The sequence below is a fragment of the Rhincodon typus genome, chromosome 21 (genome assembly GCF_021869965.1).
Source record: "Rhincodon typus isolate 14 chromosome 21, sRhiTyp1.1, whole genome shotgun sequence".
In the NCBI taxonomy this organism is placed as follows: Eukaryota; Metazoa; Chordata; class Chondrichthyes; order Orectolobiformes; family Rhincodontidae; genus Rhincodon; species Rhincodon typus.
In genome coordinates, this window is record NC_063352.1 from 9,040,433 (window position 1) to 9,052,596 (window position 12,164).

Below are 12,164 nucleotides of genomic sequence, written 5' to 3' on the forward strand. Positions count from 1 at the left end.
ATCCGCAGTTCTTTCGGTTCCTATACTCAAAAGCCTGAGCAATGAAGGCAAGCATGCTAAATGTCTTCTTAACCACCCTGTCTAATTGTGATGTAAATTTCAAAGAATTATGTACCTGAACTCCTACATCTCTCTGTTCTACCGAAGGCCCTATCATTAATTGTACAAGTCCTGCCCTCTTCTGTTTTACCAAAATGCAATGCCTCGCATTTATCCAAATTAAACTCCATCTGCCACTCTTCAGCCCATTGACCAATTGATCAAGGTCTCTTTGTAATCTTAGATAACCTTCTTCACTGTCCACTACACCACCAATTTTGGTGTCATCTGCAAATGCACTAACCATGCTCCTGTATTCTCATCCAAATCGTTTTTATAAATGACAAACAAAAGTGGACTCGGTACTGATGCCGATGGAACACCCACTGGTCACATGCCTCCAGGCCAAAAAACAAACCTCCACCACCACCCTCTGTCTCCTACTGTCAAGCCAATTTTGTATCCAAATAGCAAACTTACCCTGAATCCCATCTTATCTAACTTTACTAGTTAGTCTGCCATGTGGAACCTCGTTAAAGGCTTTCTAAAGTCCACGTAAACACACCTACTACTCTGCCCGCAATCTTTTTGGTTACTTCTACAATCAAGTTTGTGAGACACGCTTTCCCTCAGACAAAAACATGCTGACTATCCCTAAGCAGTCCTTGCTTCTTCAAATGCATGTCAATCCTAACTTTCAGAATCATCTCCAACAACTTACCCATTACCTATGTTAGGTTCACGGGTCTATAGTTCTCAGGCTTTTCCTTAAAGCCTTTCTTAAATAAAGCACATTAGCCACCTTCCAGTCCTGTGGCACCTCACACATGGTTATAGATGATGCAAAGATTTCTGCTAGGGGCCCTGCAATTTTTTCTCCCACTTCCACAATGTCCTGGGATACACTTTTTCATGTCCTAGAGATTTATCCACTTTTATGTTTTCTAAGACCTCCAGCATTTCCTCTTCTATAATGTGAACTGTTTTCAAAACATCAACACTTATTTCCCCGAGTTCACTAGCCATCCAGTTCTTTCTCCACAGTAAAAAAAAGATGCAAAATGTTCATTTAGTATCTCTCCCATCTCATGGACGACCTCGTTCATCGTTAAGGGGCCCTATTCTCTCTCTAGTTGCTCTTTTGCTCTCAATGTACTTGTAGGAATGTTTCTGCTTGAAAAGTACAACTACAGAAATTTGACTTTATGACAATTGACCTCATCAAAAGATTAGAGGCAAAAGACCCCGAAAGATTTTAAAAATTACTTTTCTACCATCGGAAGAGAGTTTCCTCCAATATATGTACCATTCACTTTTTCTACAAGTCAGTAATTAATAAAATTGTTTTAATTGTATAAATACCAAATGCAAGGACTTTTCAGTACAGATCTGCCTATGTAAAAGTCAAAGTCAGAGAAATGGCTGTTGGTGGTTTAAGCTGAGGGTTGTCATAACTCAAGCCAGAGTCAAGGTTGGGAAGGCAGAACATTCCTGCAGACCTCAGCTGGGACAGGAATTGAACCAACATTGTTGGCATCTCTCTGCATTGCAAACAAGCTGTCCAGCTAATCGAGCCCCAGACTACTTACAAACAAAGCTGTTTGACCCTTAGCCTAGGGATAAAGTTCAAATTCTCTCCAACACACCAAGTCCCTTTGTTTTGTTCCTTGTTATACTTTAACCTCAAGATTAATGGCATCCATCAAAACATGATAGAACTATCAGCTTTGTTATATTACCAGATCTATTTAAGTCATGGCCTGTATTGAGATTGCCCCCTTGTGCTAATAGATAGAAACCTTTTGTAACAGCCTCTATTATGAGGAACAAAGTATTTCACAAACTGATGGCACTAATGACAGACAAGTCACCAGGACTTGATGGCCTACATCCAAGGGCTTTAAAGGAAGTGGTTGCAGGAACAGTAACGGTATTGGTTGAGATAATCCAGAACTGAATGGATTCTGGGAAGGTAGCAGATAATTGGAAAACAGCAAACACCCATGTTCAAGAAGGGAGGGAGACACAGATGGCACAGCAGTTCAGTAGTTAGCACTGCTGTCTCACAGCACCAGGGACCCAGGTTCAGTTCCAGCCTAAGGTGATTGGCTGTGTGGAGTTTGCATATTCTCACTGTGTCTGCATGGGCTTCTTCCAGGTGCTCCGATTTCCTCCTACAGTCCAAAAATATGCAGATTAGGTGGATTGGCCATGCTAAACTGCCCTGAAGTGTCTAGGGATATGCCAACTAGCTAGATTAGCCATGGTAAATGCGGGTTTCTATGAGAAAGCAATAGGTCATTTAGAAAGGGAAATCACGTTTTACAAATTTGCAAGAGTCCTTTGAAGATATAATAAGCAGATGGGATAAAGGGGAACTAGCAGTTGAAATGTATTTGAATTTTCAGAAAGCAGTTGATAAGGTGCCTCATAAAAGGCTATTGCACATGATAGCAGCTCATAGTATCGGATGGGGAGGGCGATGGTGGTACCGTATTAGCATGGATTAAGGATTATCTCGGATTAACACACAAAGAGTAGAGATTAATCGGCCTTTTCAAGTTGGAAACACATACCTAGTGGACTGTCTTAAGGATCAGTCCGAGAGCCTCAGCTATTTAGTATTTTTATTAAACGACTTGGAAGCGGGGGCAGTGTAATGTGTCCAAATTTGTTGATGATATAAAAACAGATACAAGGGCATGCTGTGATGAGGGCATAAAGGAATGTGCAAGGGAATATAGATACGTTGAGTGAGTGAGCAAAAAACTTGGCAGATGGAGTTTAACGTAGGAAGGGGTGAGGTCATGCACTTTGATAAGAAGTAGGCTTAAAAAATGCAGCACAGAAGAATTTAAGTGTTCTTGAGCATGAAACGCAAAAGGTCAGCATGCAGGGATGGCATGTAATTAGGAAGGCAAATGGAATTTTGGCCTTTATTGCTAGGGGATTGGAGTTTAAAAATAGGTAAGTCTTGTTACAAATATTACAGTGTGTTTGTGAGGCTTCCCCTGGGCTATTGCATACAGTTTTGATCCCTGTATTTAAGAAAGGATACACTGGCATTAGAGACACTTCACTAGGTTGATTCCTAGGATGCAAGGGTTGATTCGTCAAGAATGGCTAAATAGGTTAGGCCTTTCTTCATTAGAATTTAGAAAAATTAGGGTGATATTTTTGAATTATACCAAGATTTAAGTGGGTTGACAAAGTAGGTGTTGAGATGTTTCAATAGTGGAGCAATCTTGAATTAAGTGACATAGTTACAGAATATGAGTATGCTCATTTAAAACTGACATGTGAAGGGTAGCGAATATCTGGAATTTTCTACTCCAAAGAATGTGCAGGGTAGATCACGTAAAGTATTTAAAGAGGAGTTTATTAGATTTTTGAAGAATTGGAGAGTTGAGGGCTATGAGAAGTATGAGAAGAAGAGTTGAGGCCTGGGAAGATCAGCCATTTTCTTGAATGACAGGGCTGCTTGAAGGGCTTGAAGTTTAGTTTTCTAATGTTCTAATGTACTTTGTGTTCATTTTCAGACTTGAGCTACTTTTTTTCTTTATTCTTTCATGGGATGAGTGTGTTGCTGGGAAGGCTCAGCATTTGTTGCCCATCCCTAATTGCCCTTGAACTGAGTGGCTTGGAAGGCCAGTTCAGAGAGCAGTTAAGAGTCAACAACACTACTGTGATCTTGAGTCACAAATAGGCCAAGTAAGAGTGGCAGACGAACTTTCTGAAAAAAAGTCATAAGTGAACCAGGTAGGCTTTAATATCATAGTCACAGCCAATTACATTACTAAGACCATCATCCAATTCCAGGTTTATTAATTGAAATTAAAATTTCACCTGCTGCCATGGGAAGACTTAAGGCTGTGTCCTTAAGCATTATCTGAGGCTTCTGTATTAGTAGCCTTTGATATCACCACCAAACTGACTCACCCATCTTCTTTCCAAACTTGCTATCACTACTTATACTGTATTTACTTACTTTCCACACATTTCCTCCACTCTATTATCCATCGACCTCATGTCTTAACTGTTCAGGATGATGGCTAAGTAAAATTTAAATTCACCAATAGTTCTTCCAGAATCACTGCATCTCTCCATTCTGTAACATGTCAGCCATGTGTACACTGTAGGTAACTGACCTGTGGATGAGACAGCTGTCCTGTGCTTTAAGATCATTCACATTACTTCTATTAAGCCTCTCATTCACTTTGTGTTGTTCCCCAAGCCCAGCTTTACAAAAAAAAAATTGTGGTGCAATGTACCACAATTCTACTTCTTTACATTGGCAAGTGTCAAGATTTTATTATTAATTCCAACTCATTAAGAAGAATGAAATTCATTAATTAGATTACCATGTTTGACAAGTACTGTTTTACCATCACTTTCCCATGGTATTGTCCTTCTTTATTAACTTCTCTTTTATAGTACAGCAAATTGTCTGAATTGAGTTCTGTCTCAGATAATCTAATACAATGATACTGTACTCAATGGGGTTTGTCTTGAATCTTCTGATTGGGATCCTATCTTCACAGGATTTTCAGGCCCAACCTCCAACGCGGGTTCCAATTCAAAAAATTCAGTCTGGCAAACCACACACGCAGTACTGAAGTGAATCAATATATTCATGAACCTACGCCAAAAAATTTTGAAGCAAGTACACTACCTGAGACCACATAATTAAAGGAATTTGTGACTAATTCATTAACTACAGCATTAAAACTCCATGGGATTAGATCAGATTCAGGTTATGTTCATACACTTGTTCAGAATTTTCTTTTTCATGTGTCCTTTCAAAGAACTTGTCTCTTTACTCTGAGCAATTTATTTCATTGTTATTCTGGCAATTCCTGGCATCTATTTGCTCATTGTTAGAGTTTCAATTTCACCTTCTGTTGATATAACTAGACTTATTGCTGTTTTCATCACAATCTTCTTTAATCCTTCCAGGCCATTGACATCTGTGTCTGGTATCTGGCTATTTCAAAACCTGGTAAAGATCAAATCCTCTATTCCATGTGTTACAGCAGAATGACTGATTTGTTCCAAGAAAGTTGAAAGAAAACAGTTTCCCCAGGAAGTATAAGGTGGTAGACTTCTGAACAACAGACTCTTCTTCTCCAAGAACCAGACATCAGAAAGTGTGTGCTGGAGGCAGGTTCAATCAAGTTATTCAAAAGGACATTGAATTATTACCTGAAAAAGGAAGAATGTGCACAGTTTCAGGCAGAAAGCAGAGGAATGACAAAGTGAATTATGCATTTGGACAGCCATGGGCCAAATTGCCTCCGCCTGTTCTGTAATAATAGTGATCCTGTGAGGTAGAACTAGTTGCCTGTCCATGTGAGACACATTAACACAATCTAGTCATTTAAATGGTAGAAGAAATCCAGTATTATTTAAAATTAATAATTTTTACAGAAGCTTGACAGTTTAAAGTCCCTAATGAAAACATCCCAAAGAATGTGCGTTGATTTTCTGAAAATCCATTAAGTTCTGATGAGGCCTTACAGGCGATTTACTTCTTACAGATTCCGTTCAGGGATCTGTTAGAAAGTCCAAACCTTCATCACTATTCAACGGACTGGAATCCATTTCAGGAAACACCTTCCTTTGATTTTATTTTGTGCAGGAAGCAGCAGGGCTTCTGGAGGATATGCAATTACAGGAGTGGCTGGTCGATTGTATGGTGTCTGAAAAGATAGATGAAAACCTGCTTTCTTGTTCAAGCTGGAGGTAAAATGAGTGATCTGCTCCATAATAAAAAAAAGTACATTGAAACCACTATGAAGTGACCTGATTCAACAGTCCACTAAATTTCACCAAGGAATGTTTTTATCTTTGATAGTGTAATAACCTGTGCTCACATCATCAACTATGTTATGGCTCAGACTTAAGGATCATCATAAGAGAATTGTGATGACAACTTAATTTTGCTTTCTCTCATCTTTCATATTGACTACTAGAGTTCAATTTACATCTTCAAAAAAAAAAAAATGCAATTTTCAAACTTCAGGCCACTATCCTTTGTTATCTTGTTGGAACTTGCAAAGCAAAGTAGTGAAATAATACAAGAAACCTAGCCATAACACATTTTGTGCATCTCCAACCAACAATGACATTCTCAGTCTATTATGAACACAGGTGAGTCTCCAATTAATGCTCACCATGCAAATACAATAAAAATTTTACAATTACAAATGATATGAGAGGTATAATGTCACAATGGTAGTTTCCCTACCTCTGAGCCTGGAGGCTTGGGTTCAAGTCTCACTTGCTCCAGAGTTGTGTAATAACATCTCTGAACAGGTTGAGTAGGAAAATGTCTTACAAATGATATGCAGATTATTAACATATGCATCCTCTTCAAGGTCTTGACATTTTTCCTGAAGTGTAGCTATCTTGGAAAATATCAAACCCAATACTGGACATCAGCTGGAATTCATTAAGGTTTTTTAAACTATGAAGAACAAAAACAGTATCACTGTTTCGCTTTTGTCAAGGATTCTACAAGCTGCAGCAAACACAGAATTCTGGAGAAACTCAGCAAGTCTGGCAGCATTTGTGGAGACGGAAACAGAATTAAATGTTTCAAGTCCAGTCATACTCTTCTTCTGAACTCTTATTATGGCAATGTTACTGGATGGTACAGAGGTACAGCCTAATGCTCTGTGAAGGCATAAGTTCATGACAGCTAGGGCAATTTAGAATGAAGTAATGCATAAATTTATAAAAAGTAGTTTCCACAACAATCAGAAAACTATTATTGTTGGAGAAGCCATATTAAATATGCCATCTTTACCATGTTGGACCTACATATGACTCCAGATCCATAACATTGTGGTTGAATCTTAAAAGCCCTTTGAAACTGCCAAGCAAGATGCTCCACTGTACACAGCTACTATAGGAAATTTGAAGAATGAAACATAATAGATCCTGTGGCATGAAATCAAGCAACAGAAACAAAGACACATCCTGCCCAGCTGACCTGCTAAAATCCTTCACACTACATCTGCGTACTTTTGTGCCAAAATTGGAAGAGCTGTCCCACACAGTAGTCAAGCAATCGTTTGACACAATAATATTCACCAAATCATACCTTACAGTCAATGTCTCAGACAATTCCGTCATTATTTAGGGCACGTCTTGTCTCACTAAGACAGACTGACACGCCGAAAACGGGGGAGCATTGATGTACAATCTGGAAGAAGTGGCGTGGGGGGTCCTCAATATGACTTTGGGCCTCAAAGTCTCACAGAATCAGATCAAGCATGAGCAAGAGCAACACCTGCTGATCTCCATCTACCACCATCACATAGCTGTTCAATTAGTGCTCCAAACACTTGGAGGAAGGAGACAAGGAGGTCAAGTGTTATGGGGTCAGGCAGGAAAATGCAGTTTAAACTACAAAAAGATCAGCTCTGACTGTATTAAATGCAGTCCTGGCTCAATGGGACAAAGGACTCAATTCTGCTTCTACTTCTTATGACCTTAAAAGGACAGTAGGAAGACAGAATGCATTCTTGGTGGGTGGAGGTTTTGATGTCCATCACTAAGTGTGGCTTAGCAGCACCAATACTGACCAAACTCTGAGTCCTCAAGGATATAATTGACAGACTGGATTTGTGACAATTAATGAGAAAAACAACAAAAAGGAATTTACTTAATCTCATTCTATTTGTTGCACGTGCATTTGTCCACGATGTTACTCACAGCTGTGAGCCCTGCTTGTGGAGAAGAAATCACATTTTCACACTAGGAACATACCCCATCATACTGTGTGGCACTACAATTCTGCTAATTAATAAAACCCAATTTAGCAATGTATTTAATTACTCATGTTGCATGTTAAACTACCTCCATAATTCAAAAGTGAAGCTTCCAACATTAAGAAAGTGATTTTCACTTATTACTTTGAATAAAAATAAAAGTCATGAATACCTTTTTTCCTTACTTGATTGTCAATATACTGTTCATCATCTTCCGTAAGGTCAATTACTATTTGAGTGCTTATCAAGTTATCCCTCTGGAAAATAAAAGTAGCCAATCAAAATCATTAAAATGATCCATTTATGGACATCTTTGATTTGGCACATTTACTCTTTTTTATATAAAGAAGTAACATATTTTTGAATAACAGCAGGCCCTTGTTACGCTGGTATAATGATAGAAAAGATGCAGAATTAGTCTCCAATGATTTTATAGAAACTATTTAAATGCAAAACCCAATCTAGTTCTTGGCCACCTCAAAAAGTACCAAGGAATGAATTGGATCAAGCTTGATGCCCCTTTACCTATTTTGTGATACAAGTATACAGTCATTAGATGATTATCAAATTAATTCCAGAGGAGACTACAGATTGATATCAATAAGGCCATGGAGGGATTGGAAATAACAATTAGGATTATAAGATTGAGATGTTGCATAACTAGGAACCAGCAAACATAAGCATAATAAGTGAACCACAATTGACGTAAGCTAGCATATGGACAGCAGAGTTTTAGATGGCCAATTGTAACAGAATCAAACAAATATCTGACCATGTTAACATTTCATCATTGTAACTACTATAACCACAATGTATCTTTTTGACATTTGAATCTCTAGAGTTTAAAGTTCCTGAGGTGTAGAACGAGTGAAAATTTAATGGTGCGCAAACCTACTTTCCTAAAAAAAAGGACCTCATAGTTCACAAAGTGGCAACTAACTATACTTGTTTTAATTTATCCACATATATACAATAAATTCAGATAATTATAAAATCAAATTTGTTCGAAACTCCTGATCTTAATTGTATTACTGACAAATTACAGGTCTAATTTTACTTAATCATTTGGCTATTGAAATGTTGATCGAAGAAGACAACCTAAAATTAATTAGAATGTTTCTGTAAAAAAAAAAGGGAAAGGCCTACAAAAGGGAAATGTCCACATGCCAAACGCAAAAATAATTTATAATAAAATCAAAGAACTGGAGAAATTTAGCAGGTCTGGCAGCATCTGGATAGGGAGAAATAGTTTTAAGTCCGATACACGGCAAGTTTCTCCAGCACTTTCTGTTTCTCTTTTAGATTTCCAACATCTACAGTACTTTGCTTTTATTTGAGTGTGTAAAGAATTTACCCATTTGTACAGAAAGGAACCACATATGTCAACTGTTGACGGTCATTCGAAAGGTGCCTTGTAAGAATTATGTATGAACTTTGGTCATATGAAGAGTTAAACTGATAATGAACCAATCAAAGAGCTACCATGCACAACTAGAACCAACCATTGGTTAGGAATGAACCATGCATGTGGCAACTCTCAAATCCAAAACCGGGTAAAAGAACACAGTCAAGGGCTCATCCCACATTGGGGAAGGAACATCACAACAGAAGAGAGACAGGAAGAATCAGTATCCACCGAGACAGAGATAGGAAGAGGCACCAGAGTCCAAGCTGAGTAGTGTTCCATGTTCACAGTTAACATGGGAAATAAAGTTTGTTGCAGCCTGTTAACCATTACTTAGTTTGTTATGATTTATATTTTTATGTTTAATAAATCTTCCCCAATCTTAAACTAATCTATTTCCATCAACTTTCTTTCTCAAATCCAAAAATTCTTGAATTCACAATGGATTCTTAAAGTTTTGCACCATAGAAATGGGAGACCATCCAGGAAGAATCTGGAATTGTTGGAACATTCAGGTCTTGAGATAGTACATAAACATAAAATGCTGGAAATCACAGATGAAGAGTCATCTAGAGTCAAAATGTTAGCTTGCTCTCCCTCTCCATTGATGCTGCTTGATCCACCGTGATTTCCAGGATTTTTTGTTTTCAGTATGGATTCCAGCATCTGCAGTAATGTGCCCATACCAAGTCTGGAGACAGTCTTTATTTTTGCTTCCCTAGATGCTGCTGGCCTTGTCCCATGGAGTGACCGAAATAATTTACTCTTGTCTTAGCAAGTTCAGATTTTTTAAAATTTCTGACCAAATATTTTAAATAATTGACTGTTACATCTTCTACTCCCAGAAGAGTATTAGCAACAGTCAGTCATTTTAAAATTCCAATCTGTGTAATATTCTTCACAGCAACTCATTAATATGTCCAATACCTCCATGTAAGTTTTTAAAAAGGATTCATAAAATTCACGGATTTTTATCCCAAACAAGCCCCCACTTTGTTATCCAGTGTTAGCATCAGTGGGGATTGTACGTAAGATCCCAGAGTGAAACCCACCTTGACAGAACAAAATTAGGGTCTATTTGCTCACGACAGCTGCTCACCACCACTTTCTCAAGGCAAATTAGGGAGAAACAAAAAATTCTGGCCTAGCCAGTGATGTCCACATATGATGAATAAAAAAGAAATCTCTACATCTCCACTGCTGCTTGGGTAACGACCATTTTTTTTCCTTTATTTTGACTGTGGGTTGAAATAGGAAAAGGACTGTTTTCAAACAACAAGCAAGGAATGCAGAAAGGACTACTGCACTTCTTCAAAGCAAGTTACCTGACATGATAAATACTGTTTGCGTTGCTGTTTGATCAAGCAGTAGTGGAAGTCTCATTGCAGATGACCTGGTGTGCACAACTGGAGATTCAACTGGTAACAAGTAACTGATTAATCTGAGGAATGGTGGTCCATAGTCGATGACAAAGCCTTCTGCTGCCACCAATTGTGTGACTGGCTCCCAGGTAGCTGAACAGCTTGTGGATGTAAACTTTTGGGCAGAAGCATTCAGAGCTCCGAAAAGGAAGGAGATGTGCTTTACTCACAGTTAAAAACTAACCTCAACCCTGAAGAAAGCCTGCTAATTCCCTTTGTTAAACGTTGCAGTCTGCGTCTTTTAACCGAGAATTCAGACTTTATGAGTGTGAATCTGTCACTTTTTACATCTTGCAAGTAAGTGAAAGTACCTGGAGTAGGAAAATAGAGGAGCAGCATATCCTAGAAACGTGTGGATAAAGACCATTGGAAAGGCAGTTAAGTCTTTCTGTCTGTCAAGACACCCATTTTGTTGTACTACGTATGTGTAGAGGAAGATCTTTAAGGGGGTTGGAATTTTATTCAGTAGAATCATATGTCAACAGTTCACATTGTTTATTTGTAGTTAGAATGGATTTCTTTGTTATAATTTGATTCTTGAGGGCTGAAACCTGGTCCATGCTTCTGTCAACCTGGGTCTAAAAGACAGTTAAGTTGCGGAATTGTGCATACTTTTATAAAATCTTTAATTTTTGTGATGACTCTGGAAACCGTGGTGCTTGATTTTCAGTGCGCGCTCCCAGTGAGGTTAGGTATTTTAGTATATTCAATGTTGAATTAGAGAAATTTTAACCTTCAAAAGGAGTCAAGGGATATTAGGTCAGGTAGGAAAGTGGCATTGAGCCCACAATCTGATCAGCCTTGATATTATTGAATGGCGTAGTAAGGCTTGGGGGGTTTAAGTGGCCTATACCAGCTTGTTTCTTAGGTTCTTACATACCCTAGGAGACAGAAAATTATTGCCTAACATGGGAGACTCCCAGGAAAGGAAGTGCAGTGAACAGCATTCTAGTAAGCAAGGGCTGATTCCATAGATAAGGTAGTCTCAAATAGGAGGGTAACTAACTGATAAACTGTAGTAAGATGATAGTTCAAGGCTTGGACAGAGGATGAATTTCAGACGAAGTCTGGCCCAGTGAATGACAGAACGAAGTGGCAGACGCAACTTAGTAGATGGTCTCATTTTCAGCAATAAAGGATTGATTTAATCTAGCCTGTTGGAGGTGGGAGCCAGGGCCAGTTATTCCAGGCTAGTCTTTGTGCCAGTCTCACATCAGTTAATCTGCAGGAAAACCTCCTGCAATTAAGCCAGGGCTGGGAGGGGGCTCATGTGAGAAACTTGCCTGCACATAGCTGGCTGATAGTTTGGCTCATTAATCATTAATGAGCCAATTAGCCTTAAAAAAAACAGAGCACACTGGAATTTAATGGCGGCTCAGAAATTAAATAGAGGCCACTTAGTTTTCCTGTGCCAACCCAAAAGTTCTCCACCACATTGCCTTGGATTTGCTAGCGACCTGCTGGGTTTAGGGGACAGTGGTCCCTCGTTAACAGTCCATCAGCATCCATTTAAGAAATCTGATA

At 38.6% G+C, this 12,164-nt stretch overlaps 1 protein-coding gene across 6 annotated transcripts in view; it reads right to left on the bottom strand.

Moving 5' to 3' along the window:
- Positions 1-12,164, bottom strand: part of LOC109921518 (activating transcription factor 7-interacting protein 2-like) — an 85,367-nt gene that overhangs the window by 16,073 nt on the left and 57,130 nt on the right. For 5 of the 6 annotated variants that reach the window (XR_007264420.1, XR_007264419.1, XM_048609948.1 and 2 more), the window contains one exon: positions 7,987-8,071. Coding sequence is in view for 4 of the 6 variants with exons in the window: in XM_048609948.1 (XP_048465905.1) it covers positions 7,987-8,071 (85 nt within the window). In the remaining 2 variants the exon portion in view is untranslated. Of the gene's footprint in view, positions 1-4,716; positions 5,242-7,986; positions 8,072-12,164 lie in introns of those variants that run through there. The other variant, XM_048609951.1, reaches the window with a different exon arrangement.